Source organism: Bidens hawaiensis, unplaced genomic scaffold, assembly GCF_021521415.1.
Source record: "Bidens hawaiensis isolate Kalapana, Puna unplaced genomic scaffold, B.hawaiensis_p1.1 tig00001721_1, whole genome shotgun sequence".
Lineage (NCBI taxonomy): Eukaryota > Viridiplantae > Streptophyta > Magnoliopsida > Asterales > Asteraceae > Bidens > Bidens hawaiensis.
In genome coordinates this window covers 3,284,540-3,310,850 of record NW_027491098.1, presented here as the reverse complement: position 1 = coordinate 3,310,850, position 26,311 = coordinate 3,284,540, and the positions used below count along the sequence as shown (strand labels likewise).

At 39.8% G+C, this 26,311-nt stretch overlaps 2 protein-coding genes across 2 annotated transcripts; both read right to left on the bottom strand.

Moving 5' to 3' along the window:
* Positions 1–7,118: 7,118 nt before the first annotated feature.
* Positions 7,119–8,051, bottom strand: LOC143596754 (uncharacterized). Its single transcript, XM_077075447.1, has 2 exons — positions 7,701–8,051; positions 7,119–7,610 (listed from the first exon to the last, which is right to left on the bottom strand). Exons 1-2 carry the CDS (start codon positions 8,049–8,051, stop codon positions 7,119–7,121), a joined length of 843 nt encoding a protein of 280 aa, XP_076931562.1.
* Positions 8,052–17,072: 9,021 nt separating this feature from the next.
* LOC143595565 (uncharacterized) lies at positions 17,073–19,921 on the bottom strand. Its single transcript, XM_077074553.1, has 7 exons — positions 19,640–19,921; positions 19,472–19,566; positions 19,248–19,365; positions 18,627–18,745; positions 18,353–18,539; positions 17,496–17,639; positions 17,073–17,372 (listed from the first exon to the last, which is right to left on the bottom strand). Exons 1-6 carry the CDS (start codon positions 19,892–19,894, stop codon positions 17,553–17,555), a joined length of 861 nt encoding a protein of 286 aa, XP_076930668.1. The 5' UTR covers positions 19,895–19,921; the 3' UTR covers positions 17,073–17,372; positions 17,496–17,552.
* Positions 19,922–26,311: the final 6,390 nt, after the last annotated feature.

Here is a 26,311-nt window from a genome sequence, read left to right as displayed (position 1 = left end):
TTTTCCTTCTTGTAATTACTTTTTTGGATAATTAATGAGGAATATTTTTTGACTTTTGTGATCCTTTTACCGTTTTTAATATCTTTTGAGAAGATTTTTCTGAGATCTTCGATTTTTTGAAATGTTTGAAAGTTTGGATAACTATGATGACGTGGCGGAGAGAGAAGCTCTTTGAGGACAACTGATAAGACGTGTGTGACGCCTTTGACAACCTGTTTGCATTATCTTGAATTTCCCGCCTGACGTGTCAGCCATCTGGCGGTCCGCGGTTTCTCTCTCCTCTGACACTTTATGGATCACATTAATTGCGATGGGTATAATTATAACCCTTGTGGTTTTCATGTAACCTTTATCACTTTCAGATTTCCTTTCTTTTAAACATTTGAGATTTCTCAACTCTTTCTGAGATCTTTTCATCTTTCTTAGAGTTCTTCAGCTTTCTTTTATTTTAAATGGCTAAAGAAAAGAAGGGTACCCCTACTATTAACGAAGTTGTCGTCGGTCTTAAAGAAGAAGACTTTAATGACGTTGTTAACGTATATGGGTTACCGACGGAGTGGGAGTCGGAACGTCCGGCTAGTGGTGCTATTGCCACTAGTCCTCCTCCAAATAAAATGGTTGTATATGTAGATCATTTTACAACGGGAAACTTCCGGATACCGGTTACCAAGTTTGTCCAATAAATCTTGACGACTTATGGGATTCATCTTTCACATATCCATCCCTTCGGGATGTTGAGGATTCGACACTTCGAATTCTGTTGCCAAACTCACAACCTTGAACCCACCGTTGGCATGTTTGCCGTTTTTTATAAAATGACCCTTCGTGATGGGTGGTGAAATTTTGCATCCATCGAGAAGAGGACCATAGGCACGGAGTGGCTCCGTAGCCTTCATGGCTGGAAGCCGAAGTTTTTCTGGATACGGGAGGACGTCATTCCTTTCATGATAGCGAAACGCAAGGCGGACGCTCCTCCGCCTGTTGTTCCTGCCACCGCTCATGAAGGTCTTTCATGGTTTAAAACACTGATTTCTACCCCTACTCCCATGCGTCCCATTCACGAGGGAGCAATGGTGAGTGCGAGGATGAGCCGATTGTGGCCATTCCCAACTTTGGAACCTTACTACGAGCAGACTGATAAGAGTAAGTTTGGGAATATATATATATTTTTTATATCAATATACCTTAGATTTCTAACTGAGATAATCACTTTTGTGTAGATGAAGGTTCCGCCTTCAGCACTCTGTTGGACCAAGAAGGGGGCATGATGGTGCGACGTCCGATTGATCCAAAAGATGGTCCCTATTTGGATCGGACGAGCAACAACTTTATGTTCCCTACTGCCCTTCGTCCGGAACCATTGGTCTCCGAACCAATGTATGCCAAAGGTGAGAAGTATGTTGAAGAAGCCATACTCAAAGGTGAGGGCATTCTACAACCTCGGCCTGTAACTGCCATTACTTCTAACGGGGTGATTGTACTCTTTTCATCTAGCGAGGAATCATCACTTTGTGAAGAAGTTTATTAAACTGATGCTAATAAAGTTGTGGGCTCAACTGCAGGTCTTACCCGTCAACGAGCCCCGAATAATCAGGCAACGGGCCGAGATGACGTTGACGTTACTGCGGAAGCTGAGGGTCCGGGACCCGATGATGTTACTGCTGAGGGCAAACGTCCGGTCGTTGACGCGGGCGCCTCCAAGGTGGCGGGCAAGCGCAAGGTTAATCCGGTAAAGATTGTCCCCAAGAAGAAAAAATCTAAGAAGACAAATCCTTCCGCCTTGGAAGCCCGGTTAGAACAACTTGATGCGGAAGACCCTTCGCTGGGTATGCAAAGTTCCCACCTCCCTCTTTCTTTTTATTTGTTATGAAGTAGAATATTTCTAAACCATTGTTAATGTTTTTCAGTGAACCTGGATAACCTTTCTGAGGGTATTTCCGGTTTGAAAGATTCCCATGTTCGTCCACCATCACCTCCTAACACTGCTACGGATCCGGTTATTGTGGTGGACGACTCCCCATTGAAGAATAAGGAGGCCGACACAACTGTTCATGCCAAGACGTCGCCTTCTTATAATGTTTACCACTTCAGGTATCAAGGGGGTGTAAGCACGTTTCCTTGTGCTTCTCAAACTTCTCCAACTCCTGAGGAAGAAGACCCTACCCCGCATCAACCTGATTGGTCCTTACGTCGGGATTCGACATTCCGTGACATGGACGTATGTTTTGAATTTCTGCGGGAGAGTCTTCCGCATGGTGAAAAGGAGAGACGTCGCCTTAGTATCCGCCAAGAATTGCTGAACTCCCATTCTTATTACTTGGAGAATATTATGTCCACTACCCATGAGATAACCAGGGACTGGTTGGCGATGAATGAGCAATGGGACGAGCTGGCGGCCTCTGCTTCTGATGCTAAAGAAGAAGCCCTTAAAGCTATAAATGAAGCTAGGGAAGCCAGCCAGGCCCTGGAGGCGGAGAAGGCTGCCCGGTCCGCTGCTGAGGAAGCCAAGGCTGTTCTCCAGAAACAATTGGACGAACAAGCCAAATTAGTGGAGGCCCTTCAAGTTGAATCAGCGGCTAAGGACAAGCGTCTACTTGACCTTAATGCCAAGAGCCGCGCGCAGGCCTTGGAATGCGCCGGTCATAAGATGGAACTTGTCCAGGCCAAAGCGGATCAAAAATGGCTACTATCGGAAGCCATCCCCAAGGTATAAATTTTATTCTTATCATAAATAATCTTAGTGTTTTTAGAGTTACTTATGTATGATTGTTTTAACAGGTCATTGCCGATGTTCGGGCTAGTGATAAGCTTGGGATTTGTGTTGCTATCCTCCTAAAAGCTTCGAAGCAGCCCGGTCGCCAACTAGGTTTTCAAGAAGGTTACCAGTTTGGCTTGAATTCCAAGATTGCTGAGGAATATGTTCTGGCTGGCCAAGAACCTGTTGCCATCCTTAAACAGAAAACAAAGGACTTTGATTCTTTGAAATTTTATTTATCGGAGCAGATATCTGGTCTTGCTGACAGGAGGATGGCATCCAGCAATTAAAATATCTTCTTGAACTTGATGCGGAAGAAGAAAAAGATGAAGAGTATGCTGAAGATGCGGGAGGTAGAGGTGCGGGGCATAATGATGCTGCACCATAAATTTTTCTGTCGTTGTAACTGACCTTTTTTTGTTTGTTGTAATCCCATTTGTGTAAATAAAGAAGGTTTAATTTTATATCCGATACACTTTGTTTATTTGTCATAATAAAAGTGTTTGTAGGATCTTCTTTATATGCCAATAAAGGATTACAAGTCATATGTGACTGAAAAGAAAATTTCTATAACTGAGGCGTAAGCCGAATTATAAGAAACGAAATTACAAAGATTCTTAGCATCTAGTTAGGCGCGCAGGCCAAAAGACAAACCTACTAAATGTAGCATTTCCTCAGTTGGGCCCCATTCCAAGTTCTAGGGATCTCTGTCCCGTCCAACCTTTCTAATTTGTAGGCACTTTTAGATAAAACTTTCTGGATATTATAAGGTCCTTCCCAAGTTGGATCCAACTTGCCCGGGGGCTTCGTTGTTGCGGAAGACAAAATCTCTCGCGTCAAATTCACATCTCTGGATCCGCGAGTTATAATATTTTTGCAACTGGCGTTTATAATTATGCTCGCGGATTGATGCCAACTCTCTTCTTTCCTCAAGGAGGTTAAGGTTCATCCGGAGCTCATGATCGTTATCCTCGATAATGAGGACTCTGGCGGATGGGATCCCGATTTCGGCCGGAATCATGGCCTCTGTGCCATAAGTTAAACTAAAGGGGGTTTCGGAATTACTGGAATTCCTCTGGGTGCGGAAAGCCCATAATACGTGGGGTAATTCATCGACCCAACCCGTCCTTTTAGTTCCTAATCTGGCCTTAATTCCTTCCTTAATGGTCCAATTGGTTCTTTCAACCTGACCATTCCCTTGAGGGTGAGCTACAGAGGTGAAGATTTGAGAAATGTGTAACTCTTTTAACCATTCTTATAGCCCACTGTTCGCGAACTAAGTTCCGTTATCACTAACGAGTTCCAGAAGAAGGCCAAACCGGCATATTATGAATTCCCACAGGAATTTCTTAACGCTTGCTGCCGTTATGGAGGCGACCGGTTTAGCTTCTACCCACTTTGTGAAGTAGTCTATTGCTACAATCAAGAATTTGACTCGTCCGGGGGCTTCGGGGAAAGGTCCCATTATGTCAATCGCCCATTTCTAGAACGGCCAAGCCGAAGTGACTGGAACTAACTCGTTCTTTGGTCGTAGCGTATTAGGTGCATGACGCTGGCATGAATCACACTTTCTTATTTCTTGCACAGCATCCAAATGCATTCCTGGCCAATAATATCCGGCATTCATCAATTTGGCTACGACCATGCGCGGGCCAGCGTGAAGACCACATATGCCTTCATGAACCTCTCTGCTCAAATAGTTCGCGTCCTCAGCATCCACACATCGAAGTAGTGGTCCGAGGAAGGAACGTCGGTATAAAGCACCGTCAAGCATTTGATAATTCAAGGCTTTGTGTTTTATCTTCCGGGCCATCATTTTTTCTTTCGGAAGGACTCCGGATGACAAATAGGCTATGATGGGTGTCATCCAAGATTCCGCCCCGGTTTGGATTACCAAAACTTGATGTTGCGGAACAGATGGGCGATCCAATACTTCAACACGTATGTATTTAGCGAAATGTTCAAAATTTGTTGAAGCTAGTTTGCTAAGAGCATCAGCCAGTTTGTTTTCGCTTCTCTTAATATGTATGACTTTGCATGAGGAAAATTGAAGCATTAAATCCTTCGCTTGTGATACATATGAAGCCATGACATCGTTTTTTGCTTCGTATGTACCGTTGATCTGTCCCGCAATCAACATAGAATCCACGCGAACTTCCAAATGTTTAACCCCAAACTTATTGGCTATCCGCAAGCCTGCCAAAAAAGCTTCATACTCTGCCTCATTGTTAGTACTTTTGAAGTATAACTTTATGGCGTATGTGAACTCGTGCCCTTCGGGATTGACTAGCCTGAGGCCTGCGCCAGATCCCTCATTGCTTGAAGCTTCGTCCGTGAAAAGAGACCAAATCTGTCCCAATTCCGGAGGTACTTGAGGTTGTTGCTCGATCAAGCATTCTTTTTCTTTGTGGTGCGGGACTTCTGTTACGAAGTCCGCTAACACTTGCCCTTTGATTGCTGGTCTAGGTTTATACTCTATTGCGTGTTCACCTAGCTCAATGGCCCACTTGGCCAATCGCCCAGACAATTCTGGCTTATTGAGAACGTTCTTGAGTTTGTATCCGGTCAGGACATTAATGGGATGTCCTTGGAAGTATCTGCGGAGACGTCGGGCAGCGTATACCAGTGCCAAAACAAGTTTTTCGAGCATAGAATATCTTGTTTCTGGGTCTGATAGCGTTCTGCTGACATAATAGATTGGTGTCTGAACATTCTTCCGATCTGTCTGAAGGACGGCCCCAATGGCAATATCTGAAGCTGATAAGTATAATGTTAAAGGTTCTCCCGCATGAGGTGCCGTTAGCATGGGAAGTTCCATCAAACATTTTTTAACTTCCAAGAAAGCTTGTTCCGCTTCCGCGGTCCACTTAAATTGCGCTTTCTTGAGGCAATTCCTTAGAGTTGAGATGAAGGGATGAGACTTGGCTGCATGATTTGCCAAAAAACGATTTAAAACGACCAATCGACCATTGAGTGTCTGAACTTCTTTGAGAGAAGAAGGCGAAGGCATGCGGGCTACCGCCTGAACTTTATCTGGGTTAGCTTTGAAGCCCGCATCTGTGACAATTACTCCGAGAAATTTCCCTTCCTCCATTTCGAATGAACATTTGGCTGGATTCAGCTTCATGTTGATACTTTTCAAGGTTTCAAATGTCTCTTCGATGTCTCTCAACATCTGATATTCTTCAACACTTTTGATTACGAGGTTAAACATATAAACTTCAAAATTTCGACCAATTTGATCTTTAAACACTATGTCCATCAGCCGCTGATATGTGGCTCCCGCATTCTTTAATCCGAAAGGCATCATTTTATAACAAAAGGTGCCCTGGTCAGTGCGAAATGTTGTCTTATCTTCATCGCCCGCTGCAATGCGGATCTGGTGATAGCCTTTGTAGGCGTCCAATAAACACTTGAATTTGAATGGTGCCACAGCATCAACCTTGAGATCGATTTCTGGTAGCGGATAACAATCCTTAGGATATGCTTTATTTAGATATTAAAATCAATACACATCCGCCACGCCCCGTTGCTTTTGGGAACGATAACTGGGTTGGCAACCCAAGTTTGATAACGGATTGGACGAATGATCCCAACTTGTAAGAGGTCCTGGACTTGTTCATTCATTACCTTTGTTTGTTCTGGACCCATCTTACGTTGTTTCTGAACAATCAGTGTAAATAACGGGTTTACCCTTAATTTGTGTCCCGTAATACTCCGCGGGACACCAGTCATGTCCGCGGGCTACCATGCGAACACATCAACATTCTTTGATAATAACTGCTTTAAGAAAGTCCGTACTATCTCGGAGATAGCAGGTCCAATTGTTACAGTTTGATCAGGAAAATTTTTGTTCAAGGCCCACTTTTCTGGTTCAGTTCTCAAAGTTTGTTTGGGATCTTGCTGGGTTTTGAGCTCTCGGTTACAAAGCAATGTCGATTGACATGAATTATTGCTATACCAGTGCAAGTCGGAACTCCTACTGCACCATGTGATGTGGACGGATGGGCGTTGAAGTCACAAATTGTTTCTCGTCCGAGAATAATGTCATTCTTCGATGTTGCTGGCAAAACCAGAAATTCGACTTCCTCGGTTCTCGAATGAATTCCGTCGCTCAAGGTAACTGGGAATGAAATTACTCCTCGCGGATGCATTATTTCCCCTCCAAACCCGGATACTGGAGCATGAATGGGTTTCAATTTTTCTTTGGCTTCTTCGTCAAGCTGTTCAAAGCATTGTTCATACATGATATTCGACGTACTGCCGGTGTCGAAGAAGACGTAATGAGAACGATAATGCCTGAAGAGGGCGGTGATGATCAGGGGATTCTTGTTGTTCGGGACCCCTTTAACTCGAGGGAAGATCACTGGCTCATTCTTCCACTCTTCATCATCAGATTCTTTCTCTTATTCCCTGCTTTGAACACGCCTTGTATCATATGAACGTTCAAATCTTTAATTTGCTTTTTACTTGGACCTTGGTTGTCCCGAATGGGAGCTTTACCATTATCGGGTTTCCCATTTTTCACTAAATGCTTAAGTTTTCCAGACTTCACAGCTGCCTCAATTTCACTTTTTAATGTTCTACACTCATTCGTATTATGACCAATGTCATCATGATACGAACAATGTTTCTTGGCATTTAAGAATGACCTTCTTGTCAGTGACTTTGGCTTTCTGAAATTTATATTTTCTGTAGTAAGGATTTCAGCGGGAGTCTTTGAAAGGGGAGTCCAATTGTTGGGACCTCGGTTTGAGGGTCCTGCCTTGTTCTTGTTTCCTATGAGGGATCTTGCATCAAATGGTTTTGACACGTCCACGCTTGGCTGAAGTCTCGAACAGATAGGGCCTTTCGCCTGTCTATTAGGTCTTAGAGTTTGAAATTCGACTTTAAATTTTTGCTTCGGGTTACCATTTCTCAATGTTTTCTCAGTGTTAGCATACACCTTTGCTGCGATCATAAGATCATCCCACTCTTTTGGCATTCCATCTCTGCTAGTAAGTGTGCGGACTAAGTCGTCACATTTGACGTTCTTGCGGAAGGCACCAAGAAGCATACCTTTGCTTATCCCACCGATTTTCAGACTTTCATCGTTGAATCTGGTGATAAAATCTTCTATGGATTCGTTATCTCGGCGGACAACATCCAAAATTTCTGACTGGTCTCGTGTATGTTTCTTCTGCTGGCTGAACTGTTGAGAAAACTTTTTTACAAGGTCATCCCAGCTAGAAATTTGACCATCAGGTAATTTTTCAAACCATTCCCTCGCTGCCCCCGTCAGTGTCAATGCAAACATATGACACCAATAGGGGAGCGTTCAGCCACTGACCCCACCTACTACCACGAAATTCTGGAGATGATCGCTTGGATCAGTCATACCATTGTACTTACCCACTGATTTAGGTATTTTAGCATTAACAGGGAAGGGTGTTGTAGCAATACTTGCTATGAATTTTGACTTTTCGGCAAAGGCTGCCGGACGATATGGTTTGGTGAAGTCCCGTTCAGCGTTACTGTGGTATTCAGTGTGGCAGACTATGTCCTGCGGACGACTACTTCATGCCTGTGAACTCATCCTACTATCACCGGTATACATACTGTATTCTCCCGGTTGGTAAGTTGAGTCGTAACTATTAAATTATTCCAAGTAAGATGGCATCCACATATTTATGCGAGAACGAAGACGTAACCTCGGTAATTCGCCAAACTCTGGTTCCGTCGATTGGCTATAACGGAGCTGGCTTCCTCTTACTGTTGGTGGAGGAGAAGGAGATCTCCTGGGAGGTTCCTCATAATTCAAAGTGCAGGCATGAAATCGTTCATCACGTTTTCTGCGCTCATATTCAGCCACCAAACTTTGTTGTTGCACATGAAGCCACTCCTCGGGAGTTAGCTTTTCTCTTGATTTGGAATTACGTTGATGAGATCTCGCCATGTCAGAGTTGTCTGAATCATTTTCCAGATCAAATTCTGACTGGTTTATGCGAGTCTCATCCGTAATCCGTTTGAGATTACCCAAATATAAACCTTCCGGTGCTGAGCCACGTCCCCCGTCTGTGGGAGTGGGACCGGTTGGTGTAACATTTTCTAGGGTAAAACCCCCAGGTGTTACATTGGTGATTCGTGACCCCGGAGTTGTGACACGTTCAAGAGTACGGCCACCTGGAGTCGTAATACGTGCAAAAACACTAAGACCCGGAGGTGCTTCCGTGTTAGTCACACGCGAATCAGGTGCAGGGGTTCCCGTCTTCAAGAGGTTTACTCATATCGAACGAACCAAAAAACCAACGAAAACAATTGTTGTTCTAACACAAAACACGGATGATGCCAATGAAGAAACACATATCCGATCCCCGGGTATGGGTCCTGGATCTAGTGAGTCCACAAGGTAGGATACGATAATTACAACCAAGATATGAGTACAACCTCCCAAAGTCCAGTGACCGGAACCTGCAAAACAGACACCGTGAGTCTCGTTACAGGAAGGACAAGAGGGGGGTCTTCCTGTAACCACCATCTGGCGTGAGAATCAGTAACGTTCGTAATGTAGAAAGTACTGAAGTATCGAGACTAAGTGTAGTCAGAATATAGGTGAGTGAATGAATACCTCATACCGTTTGACAAGGTATTTATAGCCGAAGGATGATGGAAGATGATTGGGGCAGCTGCCCTCTTCTAGAAGATCTTTGATAACCGCCTGGACACGTGTCCTCTTGTGATAGGTTGGGCTATACGTCTCATGTGCATGAGTATAACAACCTGGACACGTGTCACCAACTGATCGCACCCTGGCCATGTGCACGGTTATAACAACCAGGCCAGGTGTCCTCTGTTCATTGGTTAGTATGTCACGTATTCCCAAAGTAAGAATCGTGAACCTTCTTCTAGAGAGTACTTGATTGGTGACAGCTGTCCCGCTGGCATTGTCTTCCGGTTGTTTAGGCGGACGGGTGTCATATCCTGCGGATGACTTTTGAGGATGCCCAGATGCTTCCGTGCGTGTTATGAGGACGTTCTTCCTCTATCGTGATATGCGGGTGATCCGTATGTCCCGCGGGTGGCTTATAAGAGCATTCTCTGTGACCCGCGGGTGGTACTTAAAGGTATTTGGGTATTTTTGGTACCCTACCTCTATAGATTCAAAAGAAACAAAAGAAATGTAAAGTTGTACAACAACTTAGTCTTCGAACCTACCTGAGAGTGAATTGAATTATTAATTGTGCCATAAAGGATCTTATCCGTTTCTTTTAGTCTTGTTAATTCTTTTTGCGACATAATTTAAACATGAGATGAAAGCAAAGTTATCATCACTTCATTTGTTGCATATATTTTTTTTAATGTTAAAATATCAAAACCAAGAAAGATTATTATATGAACGTGTTGTGATATAAATTCGGCATGAGATGAGTTAAGTTATGATAAAAATGTATACGACCATGATGAGCCATAATTGTAAGATTATATTGAATAATAATATCCGAAGAAAAAAGTAGTTTTCACTTTGCGTTTAAGTGATTGTGGAAATATTTAATGGTCGGATGCTTTTACTTTTACCTTACCCATTATAAGCTTTAATCTAATGTTCGGGTATCTTTACATTTTATAATATAAATACAAATGAATTTGATAATGTGTCTCTTGTGTCATAAAGAATTTGCTTCCCGAAACTTTTGAAGACTTAATCCTTTTAATATTGATTTCAATGTTTGTTACTTTTATTATTTATTGTAATTAGCGTAGTGAAGAATGGTACTAGTGTGCAGTTTCAAAGTCCTCCATGAACACAACCAATATAATCATTCATTCTATAATAACTGAGAAAATAATATTAAAACAACTTATTAATAATTATTTTTTTATATTTATAATTTAACAATTATGTCTATAACAACAACACTTCATTGGGATAACACATGAACCTTCTCTATATCCAAACTTGTTAAAACAAGAACCTTCACATTTATCTCGTGAACACGGAATCATAAACGCATCGCTCTTACAATCACCTTGTGTCACAACAGATCCGTTACTTGCGTATATAGGATATACACCCATTAAATTTGAGTTGGACATCCCAAAATCGTGCTTGGAGGAAGATAACTTTTTAAAGCATAATGAAAGCTTTTATTATCATTAATGTTTCTTATATATTAAATATATATTTTATTTAATGTTAAATGGATTCCTTGAGTTTAATAAATTGAGTGATGATAACTTTTGTTGTTTAATTTATATCGTATGAAACATAACGTGTTTATTTTTATAGATAAAAAATTTATTATACCATGACTAAGCTTATTTCAAACGCATATTTCATTTTAGGGATAATTCTTAAAATGATCCAAGAGAGAAAAAAAAATCATAAATGAGTCCAACTTCTCAAACTAACCCATTAAATATGTACTAAGGAGACGTTTTGGTAAAATAAACGACGGGATTTTAAAACCAATCAAAAGGTGACATGTGTACAGGATTTGACACACCAGACGGGATTTTTAAAAATCTCGTCTGTTCCAACCATATTTTTTAGTTATATCACTTTTTAAAAAACAGTCTATCTAGACGGTTTTTTTATGTTTGTTGTCTAGTCCGTTCAAATTATTATTAATCCTAACTTCTTCTTCATCTTCATCTTCTCCGGCACCCTCAACCTCATCACCGTCTGACACCACCTCACCGCCACCCGCTGCCGCCGCATCACCACCGCCAACCACCAATTCCCCACCGCATCGTAATTCAGGTCTACGATGATATACATTGTATTCATGCATCAATGTATCTTTGTACACATAAAGATATCTTTTATATGATATCTTTGTACCTTTTAGATGGCTTACTCAAACTCTCGTCTGATGGTCTTTCTCAAACATGTCACCCTAAAAACAAACACTTATCACCTTCATCCCCATTCTCTAATTTCTAAACACTTAAACGTAAACACACTTAAGTTTAGAATACTTATGGTTTTATTTCCCATACTTGAAAGTTGAGACTTGCATCGATTTCTTAAAAGTCAACTGAGGTGACTTATATTTCCTATTATCTGTGTATACATATTATATTGAAGAAAAGTAAGAAGATAGCTAATTAGCTAGTGTTAGACTGCTAGGTAATGAGAAACCACACAGTTATCTATTTTTCATATTGCAGTCGGGAATTGGTGGTTTGCGGTGGTGATGCGGCGGCAGCGGGTGGCGGTGAGGTGGTGTCGGACGGCGGTGAGGTTGAGGGTGTCGGAGAAGATGAAGATGAAGAAGAGAAGATGAAGAAAAAGTTAGGATTAATAATAATTTGAACGGACTAGACAACAAAAATAGAAAAACATTCTGGATAGACTGTTTTTTAAAAAGTGATTTGACTAAAAAAATATGGTCGGAACAGACGAGATTTTTAAAAATCCTTTCTGGTGTGTCAGATCCTTTACACATGTCACCTTTTGATTGATTTTAAAATCGCGTCGTTTATTTTACTAAAGCGTCTCCTCAGTACATATTTGATGGGTTAGTTTGAAAACTTGGACCCATTTAAAATTTTTTTTCTCTCTCTTGTTTTGGATCATTTTGAGAATTATCCCTTTATTTTATGATCTTTTTGTGATATGTTTTAATTATCACTCATAGCCAAATTTAATAGTACTATATTTGCTTTTATTCTGAGTTAATTCATGATTAATGTTTTACCATATTTTTATAGTATGACTTAAATGCAATTATATCAAAAGGATGTGCAAGGCCTTCTTCTCCTATTTATATGAGTATACTATGTTCAATGACATATTATATAACTCAAACGCATCACACCATAATATAAAACTCAAACGTCAATAATGGCTAAGGCATTGGTTATCTTCACAATTTTCGTGTTCCTCGTGACCCTTGGTAATTTATAATTTCTTTGTGTATGTTCTAAAAGTTTTTGTATACAAATTTAAAATTTTTGTAACATAAAAACCCCATTATAATTTGTATATATAGTTCCATTGTGTATAATTTAAAAGCTTTTATACACCAATTTACAAGTTACGGAACATATATCCATTCGAATCATCATTGGATGTTCATGGAAATGTTTTATTTTCCTATTTAATTAGTCCAGTAACTCTAGCTTTATGGAAATATGCTACTTGAGCCGGGTCTTAAAAACTTGAATCGAGTCAAGATTTAACAGCGAAACTAACTAATTATGAAGCATTGGTTTCCTCGATTTCTTCAAGTCTAACGAAGCAATTGTTGCGTTTGACAACTCTTACTTCTGGATATGATCTTAATACTGAAACCTGAAATTTTTCTTTCATTAAATGATTACTTGTTCGTAATAGTAGTTGTGCATGATGCTTGCTAGTCGTAACGCTTTTAGAAGTACAAATTACTTGACCTAGTAATGCATTGTCAACCTAAACGACAAAGGTGTGGACTCGTGCAGTGGTATGTAATGAACTAGTTTTAAACTGAACTCACGAAGAATTCATTACTTTATATCCCCACTTTTTATTCATATAAATTTAAGAGTTTGCAAGAACTTTAATATTCAAAAGTTTGCATGTATAAAACAAAAAAGATAAATTAGAAACTAACGGTGAATCTGATGATTATAGGAATCAATACATGTACAAATCAACTCTTACTATCATTATATATAATTAAATAATCAATTACATACATGTTTTAGTCTTTTGTTTTCTTGTATTTTCAATGTCTAACGACGTTATTCTCATCCCATGAGACTTTAAGGGTTTATTGTTACTTTGATTATTATAACGCTTTTTATTTTATGATCTTTTTGTGATATGATTGAATTGTGTACTTCATGTTGTATTAACCTCCCCAGCATCTTTTAATTATCACTCATAGCCAAATTTAATATTAATATATTTGCTTTTATTCTGAGTTAATTCATGATTAATGTTTTACCATATTTTTATTGTATGCCTTAAATGCAATTATATCAAAAGGCTGTGCAAGGCTTTCTTCTCCTATTTATGTAAGTATACTATGTTCAATGACATACTATATAACTCAAACGCATCACAACATAATATAAAACTCAAACGTCAACAATGGCTAAGGCATTGGTTATCTTCACAATTTTTGTGTTCCTCGTGATATGATTAATGTGTTCATTAAAAGCTTTTAATGTGCTTTAAAAATTTATCTTCCTCCAAGCACGATTTTGGGATGTCCAACTCAAATTATCAAATTAAATGTGTGTATGTTCTATATACGCAGGTAACGGATCTGTTGTGACACAAGGTGATTGTAAGAGCGATGCGTTTATGGTTCCGTGTTCACGAGATAAATGTGAAGATTTTTGTTTTAACAAGTTTGGATATAGAGAAGGTTCATGTGCTATCCCATTTATATGTCGTTGTTATAGACATAATTGTTAAATTATAAATATATAAAAATAATTATTAATAAGTTGTTTTAACATTATTTTCTCAGTTGTTATTATAGAATGAATGATTATATGGTTGTGTAATATCAAAACCAAGAAAGATTATTATATGAATGTGTTGTGATATAACTTCAACATGAGATGAGTTAAGCTATGATAAAAATGTATACGACCATGATGAACCATTATTGTAAGGTTATATTGAATAATAATATCCGAAGAAAAAACTAGTTTCCACATCGTGTTTAAGTGATTGTTGAAATATTTAATGGTCGAATGCTTTTACTTTTACCTTACCTATTATAAGCTTTAATATAATGTTTGGGTATCTTTACATTTTATAATATAAATTACAAATGAATTTGATAATGTGTATCTTGTGTCATAAGAATTTGCTTCCCGAAACTTTTGAAGACTTAATCCTTTTAATATTGATTACAATGTTTGTTACTTTTATTATTTTACACATCAACGATTGTAATTAGTGTAGTGAAGAATGGTACTAGTGTGCAGTTTCAAAATCATCCATGGACACAACCATATAATCATTCATTCTATAATAACAGCTGAGAAAATAATGTTAAAACAACTTATTAATAATTGTTTTTATATATTTGTAATTTAACAATTATGTCTATAACAACGACACGTCATTGGGATAACACATGAACCTTCTCTATATCCAAACTTGTTAAAACAAAAACTTTCACATTTATGTCGTGGATACAGAACCATAAACGCATCGCTGCTCACTAAGAATGGGCCACCATCCTCCGAGAAAGACACATACATGGTATATTACCCATGATTTAATAAGTTTAACGTAAGGTAGTGAGTGTAAGAGATAGACAGACGTATTTAACCTAACTTCATATACTGTTGTAAGTAAACTAGTTTGGTGCACTCATTATAAAGATATACCCCAAAGCTTACGTCACTGTTTCAAACAACCATAAGGGCGCCTTCCTACATGATCCCTGCTTTTTAAGACGCGTCAGTTGTAAATAACACAAGTTAAATATTTTCAGTTGTTATAAAAAGCTATATCGGGAGTTTCATATTATATTAAGAAATTGTACGTTGAGAATTGCAAGAACCATATAATACACTTGTACCTTTTGCTTTAATTGCTATATAGAAAGCGATTACATAATCTACAAAACCCAATGCACAACATAAAAAAAGAAAGTCCATACGCATACTCCACACATGTAGACTTGTGTAATCCGTAGAGGGTGTGATTCATATTTATCACCCCTGAATATTTGTTCATTGTGTTATATTTGGGTAAAACATTTCCTATATTTGTTGGAAACTGAAAAACCAATACAATATCATGGTTACTCATGGGTAAATTTTCATGTATAATATGTAAGCGACCGATAAGCCATCCCGTTTTCTGATTATTTGTATTTTGGGTGAATAAAATATGCAAACTACGACTAAGAGTGTAAATGAATCGAGACTAACTCCAGCCTTTTAGATATTTATTCTTATAACTGTTTATACATATATTTATTATTTATATTTATACTATTTTATATATAACATGACATAATATTTAGTTATTTTATCATATTTATATAAATAATTATTATGATGTATATACACATATAGCATATTAAACAAAAATTATAAATTATATGTTCATTATTTACCGACGAGCCTATTTGAGCTTGATAAATAAAACTTAAGCCCATGTTTATTTATTATATGAGCTAAATTTTAAGCTTGAGCTTGTTTAGCTCGATCTAATTTGAGCTTTGAACAAGCCATTCTCAAGCAACATGCCTCTCTAGAAAAAAATTGGTACTTGGTAGCATATACTTAAAACATTTATCAACATCTTTACTTAGAAGTTGATTGTTCGTGTTCGTTCATTCAAGAGATGAACTTATTTGTGAGCAGTGTCAATGGTTCGGTCTGGCTAATTTTAAAATTTACATGTAAATTAATCGTATATGCCCGTATATATTTTTGTTTTGAAGTTAATAACTTTGCTTGAATATGTATGATAAAGATTAGATAATCATTAAAAAAACCTTTAATGAACATAAACGGACGTAAACGAATCCCTAGTCGCATAACTACAGGTGCACAAAAAACCCGTACCTGGAACCGGACCCGAAAAAAATATCCGGAACCGGGTTTTTTTTATACCCGGGTATTCAATACCCGAAACCGGAACCGACCCTACCCGTAGGGTATGGATAGGGTATGCCTTTTGAGCTCAATACCCGTACCCGGAACCGTACCCGATTTATACCCTTAAATACCCGGAACCGGTCATACCCTATACCCATACCCGGTTATACCTGATACCAATTTTCTAGTACCCGAAATAATACATGAGTTTTTATATTATATTTTTATGTTTACTTCACAATTTTTATGTTTAAGTTTTTTTAAAATGCATATTATAAAATAAATAATTTGTACTTAAGTGGATTTATGGTTTTTGTAATATAGTTTAATTATTTTTATAAATTACAAAGCAAATTTAAACTTCAAACTATTTAAAATGAATAAAAAAATTACAAATTCAAAATCGGGTATTAATACCTGGTCGTACCCAAACACATACCCAGTTTCAATACCCGAACCCGATCATATCCTACCCGGGTGCATAGGGTTGAGTTTTTCTCCCCAATACCCTACCCGATTTCTCTCTACCCGATTTTCCAATACCCAATAATACCCGAAACAGGTACATACCCTAACCCGGGTATTAAAAAAAAACCCGATTTGTGCACCTCTACGCATAACTGCTGCCACTTGAGAAACAAATAATTAGTTTCAATAAACAAAGCCACATCGGACCAAAATGAGAAGAACTGAAACAGCTAAAAGAAGAGGTAAAAGCTACAAGTCGATACAACAGCACTAAACAACAAAAGTGTTACAAAAACACGTGAAGCAATGCAGCAACTACTCATAGCTTAGTCTCGAAAAAGTAAGTTGTCGAGACGGCTAACCCATCCACATCATACGTGCGAACCAGTCTCTGCCTTTTTGTAGGTGAGTCAACCCAACAAAACTCCAAATGGAAAGACTTGGTTTCAGCCACATGCTTTCCCACATCGCACGGGCAGCCCATGTACATACCCCCGGGCAGTAACGTTGTCTGGTAACCACCGTCAAATGTGACCAGGTTATCAGATATGGTCCCAGTCCAACGCACATTTGATGTTGCGTTTTTTCCCTTGTATGTTGAAGTTTGATCCTGTTTGCATAGCAAATATAAATTTAGTGATCTAAATGATTCATTTGCGTGTATACGGGTTGAAATCACCCGATCTAGTTATATATTATTAGTTATTATAAAATGGCTATTGCAAGGTCAAACCTGGATTAGTTGACCGGTTTCATCAAAATTAAGTGATGTCACCGTCTCAGCTTCAGATTATGTTGCACCATAAACACCGCTACGTTTTGTTACCGAGTGTCCTTTCCACGTACCAAGATGTGAAGTGATTCGGCTTGCATTTTCCTAAAAAGAATAAAAATTAATAATAGTGATATATACATACATATTTATATAATATACAGAGGGTGAGAGAACCAATCAGTACAGAAGCAACTTTTTGTACAAAATTGTGAGAACCGTATAATACACTTATACACAGTGGTTGTTAGATATAACAAAAGTTAGAAAGAGCGTGGGTAGGTGGTTACATAACTGCCTTAAATATCATAGTTAAATATATACAATAGTATTGCGCGGTTCTCGCAGTTCTTTATTTAAAGAACAAACGATCAAACACACATAATTAAACAAACGAAGTTTTCTTGTTCGTGTTCATTCATTAAGTAAATGAACATGATCATGCTCGTTTATGTCCTTCGTTAATTCAAACAAATGGTTCACGAACGTAAACGAACACAAATGAACATAAACGAACAAACATATCTGAACACACATGATTAGCGAACACCAAATAAAATTAAGCGTGAGCATCAATCTATTGTGCCTAAAAGATTAATATAACTAGACTAAAGTGTAACGATATGGCGATATATTAACTTCATAAGACAAAAATAAATTGCAATGAACCTAAAAGATATTAATAACATATGAACAACGAATGAACTAAAACAAACATAAAGATTTTAAAAACACGTGTTCACATTTGTTTGTTTAACTAAATGAACAACTATAGATACACTACATGACACTTCATAAATATAAAGCTGAAAACTTACCTTAGATTCATCAAGAAATGGAGCTGTAACAATTCCAACGCCTTTTTCTTCGAGAAAAACAATAAGCATTTCAAGGAAACCTTTTGGATCCATTATATGAAATGCTCTTGCTCTCAAATCTTTCTCTAGTGAATAAAGACAACACTCACACACAATCGAAGGCAATTTGGAAGGAAGCTTTAGGTTTCTGCATATACAAAAATATGACAGACATACACTTAGTGCATTACCTAATAATAACATTGAACGCACCCAAGATGATTACAATACTCACTTTGGTGATTCTTCGCCAATGTCATCTTCACCCAACACTCCTTCCCTTAATACTTTTTCCAGCATGCCAGCTGTCTGATACCTCAATGCAAACGCTTTTTCTTGCGGAAAGAATCCAATCTGTACACTAATTACAGTGGATATTTAGCAAGATAAGATATAAAAAGTGTGCACCATTTATCAGTGTTGTAAAAATCATTCCTAGGCGCCGATTAATCGGATATTGGAGGCTAGCCAATGCGATTAAAGCAAATCGGATCATATAATAGCTGTTCGGTCAAAGTCAGTAAAAGCCGGACCTAATTGGTCCAAATTGCCCTAAATCGCCAAAATTATTCCGAGGCAGCCCAATAGTTTTTAGTGAAATCCGCTCAAAATTGGTTCAAATTGGTCATATTTGGTCAAAATCTTTAAAGTACTTGAAAAAGTATACTTATTTTGAAAATTTAAATATAAAATTTTGTATGTATGTATATATATATATATATATAACTTTAAAAAATTACATATAAAACTCCAATCCAATTAATCGGTTAATCCCTAACCCACCGCCTGACCAATGCCTAGCGAGTTCTACAACACCACTAATTATAAGCATGTAACATGTCACACAAAAGCTCACCTGCTGATACTTATCCGCAGTAAACATGTTCGTTTCTTTAATCTTATACTCCGCCCACTCGTTTTCATCATCAGCTCCCGAAGCCGAATAACTCGAGGAACATTGCTTAATGTACAACCTAAATTCTACACCAAATGTGTAAAACAATTCAATTCCAAATTCACACACACATACTTACGCAACTTTCATTAATCAAATCAATTAACCAAACAATTAAATCTTACGTCTGAATCAAACTAATCAAGTCATTTTCACCGTAAGATCCAGCCGATAACCTGGTGTCCACCTTATGAACCAACTTCCCCTTAGGATCAAATTGCTGGACCAAACATTAATTAATAACGCATATTTTAGAAACCCAGAACAGTATATATGTGAATTAAGTTACCCACGTGAAAAGAACCGGTCCAGTTTCCTAAATTGAGCCTGATGAATCGCTTAAGGGCGTCAACGGTCATGGACTCATCGGTTGTGTCTTGTGTGTTATTATTATATGAAGTGGGTGATGATGAAGATGAGGTTGGGTTAGCGTGTAATGGGGTTTTGAGATATGTGGATTGTCGAGAGTATGGTTTAGGGTTTATGAAGATTGAATTAGGGGAATTAGTGTTGATGGTGAACGAGCCAATTGGACTGAAAGCTGCCATTGGTGTGGTGGCTGTATGTTAGTTTGATCAGTGTGGGTTTGAAGGTACAAGGATTTTCATACAAACGAACGAACTACAAGTGAAAAAATTCAAAAAATTAAGATTTATTTGTAAAATATAAAATTTACTAGGATTATAAAATACAACAGTGTGATCAAAATTAAGTTTATCATATACTCGTAATATTTTCTCTCTACTAACTACTAAGTTTCTCATATAATAGTTTATTAAAATTAAGTTTATCGCATAATATTCTCTTTCTACTAAGTTTCTCTTTCATGTACTCACAACCACACATAATAACAATCACTCAAAATCATAACATATAATTTACAAACTTACACATATTTATAGGGAGCGTGCTGAGAATGCTCTTACCCCCTCTCACGCATAGATAAGCAAATGAACGGTCACAAACGGCCGCGTTGTTTGTTTCACCTTAACCCAACAAATGATTGAACACAAACAAGTAGGTGAACAAGATTTATTTATACATCCTCTTTAGGGAAATAAACGTGTATAAGCGAACGGTTCATAAATGTAAGGAGACATATTTGAGCGTAGGTGAACGAACATAAATGGATATAGTGAACCGAATAACAATTAAAAGTGTATGATAACATAAATTTGTTGGGTTTGTAAATTTAATAAAATTGGACTAAATTGTAATGTGTATAAGAAGTTTAAGTGAGTATATGAACGAATGTAAACGGATAAGCTTAAACAAACTTAAAGTGATGAACATTAATGAACTTGAGTGAATGAATATTAACGAATATAAATGAATAACCAGGACGTGAGTATAAATGAATAAACGAGATGATCATGTCCATTTGTTTTACTAAATAAACAAAAGTTTTTGTTCATATTCAATTGCTTATTAACTAAATGAACATATACGAATTCCATACCGAGCAATTTACCGGACACTTGATTCGTATATAGCCCTATACGAGTTTACTGATGAATTAGATCCTTAAAAGTTAAAAATGTGTGAAATTGTTTGTTTCTAAAAGCTAGAATGATATCACTTAAACCATCCATAATTTCAAACACCAAAACACCTGCGAAAATATCATATCAACAGTAACATTTGATTACAATTATCTTCAAAACTTCCCCAAAACGCCCAAAACATCACCTCGGGACGTTTTGTCTTGCAAAAACTCTCTTAATGTTTTATATGTAACGCTGGATGAAGAAATGATAAACCCAAAAAGAAAAACCAACCAATAAAAATGGGAGGTGGTGGCGTTTCGACTTTCAATGTTTTCCACTACAAATGGTATAAAAGCCGTCATTTTCTCTCTAGTGCTATATCATCCCACAAACACACTCCAATTTTCACGTTATCAGTTTATCACCATCTATATGTATTTTTCATCATTAAAACATTTTAAAAGTCTAAAAAAATACATATAAATACAATTCAAATATTTAGTAGTTATATATTTTGGAATTTAATTGTAAAACACTCAAAACAAAAAATTCTTTAATGCATAAACATCCACTTACACCGTATGCCCCCACATCACATCCATTTTCTATCATCCTATGTTTGATATCTTAGACAAATTTAATGGTGGAAAACATAAACAGATTCTTGAATGCTTAACTAATGACCAATGTGTCATCTTTAACCATCCGTTTGACAGGGTTGGAGACGGTCTATACGCTTAGTAGTATTATTTTTCTCTTCTAACCTAATTCAGTGTGTTAAACTTAGTAATCACATCGTATATGCAACTTTGAGCGTCGACCTTCTTAGAATAGAAGCTGAGGTCCAGTGAATCCTTAGATTTCAGCATCCCACATAACAATCCAACTACCGTCAATGAAGAAACACTAAATGACCCCGGCAGATTAAGGATAATCTTAGGGTTAAGTAGATGTTTCCCACGAGGGTTAGGTCCGGCAAAGATGGTTATTCTTCTCGACCTGCAAAACAGACACCGTGAGCTCGTCACTGAGAAGGGGGGGTTCCTCCTTGTGACCACCCTCCGGCGTGAGAATCAGACTAGATTGCTCTGAATATAAGTGTATATTGAGAGAAATAGCTAGAGAGAAGATAAGATATCAGATGATAATACCGTTCCAAGGTGTTGGAGTATTTATAGCCGAATGTAGGTTTCCAAGCAGGTACGGCCAGCTGTATATAATATTCCTTTTCCACCAACTACGGGCTATGTTCGTGCCACGATGGGAGTTGGTGGGTAGGCAGCGGCTGATAGTGACATTTTGTACTGGAGCGTGCTCCTCCTGGTACTATTGTCAGTGAGCTATCACCCTATGATTGGTTCATGGGTCGCTTTTGTCAGATCTTGTCTATTTGTCCATACCTTGGTAGGTATAGTACAAAAGATCTTATAGAAGCGTACGGACTGGCTCTTTTGGGAGGGAATATTCCCGCCCTGCTCATTCCTTCTTCAGGTGACATTACTGAAGTATAAGAGTCAGTGCCTTATGCGTGTAGCCTTACTGTTAGTGCGGGTAGCCTTCCTTCTTGGCTTGTATCTGCAGCTGCGGGGACAGGCAGGGTACTTTACCAAGGGAGGCTTTCATGCGGGAACAGCTGGCTTACTGCGTGTAAGGTCTTCATCTCTCTGAGCATGGTGGGTCCTGCGGATCCAGTTGGTCTTTGCGCAGACGTCCCTCTTCAAGGTGAGTCTTGCGGGTCCAACATGGCTTTGCTGGGACCTACCTCTTCAAGTCCCCCCAGTCTATTGTTCTTCTCATGAATTGTTAATAAGTGAGGGGAACTTTTGGACTTTAAGCAAGGGGTTTTGAAAAGGGTTTTTCGTTTTTTAAGGTTTTCCGTGGGGATTCTTCCCGCAGTTTTCCTAATGTCACTTGCAGAAATTCCCGACTTTTCTGCTTGATCTTTGGGCATGATTCGGGTAGGTGTGTAACCTCCTCGCAAGTCGGGAGCGTTGAGTTTCACTTGTGTAGATTCTCCACTGGGTATTGGTAGTTTTAGACATAGTGATCAGTTATGTTAAACAACCAATTCCACCTTGAAGCTTCAAACAATCTAGTTCTCAACGTTCCCGCCATGCGGGGGTGTTATTTCCCTTTCCGCAAGCATGACCCATAAGATCCATCTTGGGTTCAATTCCCTGCAAGTGCTAAGTATGTGAAGGGTTTCGCCTTGACACTGTACCCGCACTTGTCTTATGGTTTCTTGTTTTCCAAGGTATCTTCTTGGTTTCAATTCCCTGCAAATGCTAAGTATGTGAAGGGTTTCGCCTTGACACTGTACCCGCACTTGTCTTATGGTTTCTTGTTTTCCAAGGTAAGAGGGTATATTCCCTCTTATTTTTGAATCTTTTTGAATCTTTTTGGAATTCAGAGAGTTGGTGAAAGGATAAGGACAGTCCAAACGGTTGAAGGGACGTTGGCGTCTACTGACGGTTTCAGGACGTGCAGGAAGTTATGACGAAGTGACAGCATGTGGTCAATCAGGACGCTTTTTCAGGCGCGTGGGCGCGAGTTTCATGTCACGCGCCATTCCGACACCTGTTGCCAACTTGCTTTATCCACACGTGTCGCCGTTTCATTGCACATGCGCTTTCTCTCTCCTCCGCATTAAATTCATCGCATTCATTGCGATGAGTATATAAGGGGGTAAAGGGTGCATCTCATCCCATACCTTCACTTCACTCTTCTTTTCCTTTTAAGCGATTTCCGGCGAATACTCATCTTTCCCGGCGAGCATTCTCCTGAAACCACTTTCTTTTAACATTTAAAAAATGTCTTCTTCTACTCATGATCCTGAGGTTAACATCGAGGAGTCTGACGTTTACCTCGAGAACCCGACGTCTACGTCCAATAAGAACGATAAGAGTACTGCTGGCGAGTGCCAGTGTACTCTTTCTGTCGATGTATACCATTACATCGTCAAGAAGTTCATGCTGGAGCCGTACAAGCCAGAATTTCCGGAGCCCCACCAGACGGTGTACGATGCCCCAAAGGGTAAGATAGGGGTTTACGCCTCGTTCTTCATATATGGGAATCTAAGATTCCCATTAACGAAGTTCGTATACCGTGTTTTGGAGAAACACGGTGTGCATTTGACGGAGGTGCACCCAATGGAGATTGCTAAAGTTCGCCATTTCGAATGGGTGTGCCGTATTTTGGGCATCGAGCCCCGCGTCGACCGTCTGATGACCTTCTACACCTGGAGGTGCATCCAGGGTTGGTATACCCTTGTTACTCGGATCAAGGGGTTGAAGATCTGTGCTACCGAGCGTAGTCTTCGTTCTTGGAAGCGGGAGTTTTTCTTCATCTCCGCTCGCGTCGTCCCCATCGCGATGACGTTCAAGAATGGGCGGGCGCTCCCCAACCTTCACGCCTCCAATTACCAGGAGACGGAATGGTTCGCCAAGATCTCCCAGATCCAGACTCCGGTCTATCGCTTCGCGGAGTCTGGGATGGTGCTGCTCAGGATGAGCCGCGTGTGGAAGGATGCTGGGTCTGGGACGCCGCAAATACCCATCATCCTTGAATACAGTTTGAACTATTTCCCTTACGGTATGCTCTGTCTTTTGTGTTGGTTTAGGGTTTTTCTTCTAACATTATCTTTTTTATTTCAGAGGCGAACGACTTACAGTCGCTCTTGCATCCGCGGGAGACTGGTTGTCCCGCACGGTTGGGTACTCGTGATCTCGATGAGAACGAGTTGCCCATTCTGGAGCAAACGGCGGATAGATTCGTAGAGGTCTACCCGCCGGGCCACGAAATTTTGAGTGCCACTCGGCCAGGTAAGGAGTTTTTTAATCATCGTCCTCTTCATGCTCAAACTTCTACTGGAGTTCCTCTGATTTTTTCATCTTCTGATGAGGGATCCGCAGATGGGCATTTCTTTGTGAGGAAGAAGAAGGCTGCTGGCGTGAAGGGCAAGGCGAAGGTTACTTCCGTCGTCGACCTGGGAAATCAGTCTGATTCCGAGACTGAAAGTGAGGAGGCAGCAGGAAACCTTGGTGGTGGCGAGACCATTGTCTCGGAGGTTGAGACGGCTGTCACCTCCGAGCAACCAAGCGTTGCGACGGTGACTGGCGTGAAGAGGCCAGTTCCATCGGGTTCGTCTCCGCCTGTCAGGTCTTTCAAGATTAAGAAAACCCGTAAGTATATTTTTTGTGTACCTTTTCCGCATTTCTTTCCGCCATTGTTTTTAATATTTTGTTCTTTATGTAGGAGTGGACGTATCCGCCTTCCAGAGCAGTGCGGGAGGAAGCAGTTCAGGACCCACGACGATAGGTTTGGTCAACCTATCCGAGGCGATGACCCAGGCGGCTGCGCCTGTTTCCGGTGCTGGTTCAGTTGCTCATACTGTTGAAGCAACTGTTCCAGTTATGACGTCATCTCCGCCGGCCGTCAGTGCCATCTTTACCACATCCTTCACTGGGCCGGCGGTGACTTTTTCTGCGAGCTCCTCCGCAGCGGCGACCAAGGTTATGAGTTCATCTCAAATGAGTTCATCTCCGATGGTCTCTACCACAGTGGCTTCTACCGTGCCCCCTCCAGTGTCAGCGAATGCCTCGTCCTTGGCCGGTTCTTCAGGTATGTTTGGGGTTGGGACCTCTAGACTTACCTCTGTTGATGAGGGGGTCCAATCTTTGCTTCCTTCCCATCTCCTTGACCTCTTGGATGGATATCCCTTAGGTTCGGGTGATGGGTTTGGCGGCTACCGGCCTGTTATCGACCCTACAGGAGCGTGGGGTTACTTTGGCCTATTATTCGTTCTTATCATTTTTTTCCTAACTGTTTTTTGTTTTTGCAGTTTCGGATTCCAATGAGGTGTATGCTCCACGGTGGAATATCCGCCGGGGAACGACCCTCCGGACGGCTGCGGACTGCGTTGACTGGGCGCGCCATGCCGCCCCAAGCGGTGCGTTGGGGGAGGAAATGGCTAGCTACCAGGAGGGCAGGTTGTCCAACGAGCTTCGAATCCTTCTCGCTAGGATGCAGCCGCGTGTCGAGTTACTTTGTCGTGAAAACGACAAGTTAAAGACTGCACGTAGCCTAGAAGTGGCTCAGGTGCGATCACTGCGGGAGGAGAATAAGAAGCTTGCTGCCACCGCTGCGGAGAAGGAGAAGGCCTTCAAGGACCTTGAGGTCGAGATCCAGGCCAGGCATGGGGCCCGTTCCAAGGCTACCCAAGCTGTTAACGAACAGCTTAGGTTGGCCAAGGAAACTGCGCGTAATGCGACCGAAAGGGCCACCAAAGCTGAAGCCGTTGCTGAGCCTCTGCGCGCTGAGAACGAAGAGCTTAAAGCCAAACTAGAGAAGCTTCAGCAAGCTCATGATGCTTTTGCTTTATAAGATGCCAAGAAGCTACAAGAGCTCTTGGATCAGAAGGGTATGCTTGATCGCACTGAGCGCAAGCTTAAGGGCGTTGAAGAGGCTGCTGCCAAGGAT

Coding starts and splice junctions, on each gene's coding strand:
- LOC143596754 (XM_077075447.1), bottom strand. CDS start 8,051: ATGTTTGCATTGACACTGACGGGGGCAGCGAGGGAATGGTTTGAAAAA. Junction 7,611..7,700: donor ATCTTATGATCGCAGCAAAG/GTGTATGCTAAC, acceptor CCTAATAGACAG/GCGAAAGGCCCTATCTGTTC.
- LOC143595565 (XM_077074553.1), bottom strand. CDS start 19,894: ATGGCAGCTTTCAGTCCAATTGGCTCGTTCACCATCAACACTAATTCC. Junction 19,567..19,639: donor ACTGGACCGGTTCTTTTCAC/GTGGGTAACTTA, acceptor TGTTTGGTCCAG/CAATTTGATCCTAAGGGGAA. Junction 18,746..19,247: donor CTGCGGATAAGTATCAGCAG/GTGAGCTTTTGT, acceptor ATTAGTGTACAG/ATTGGATTCTTTCCGCAAGA.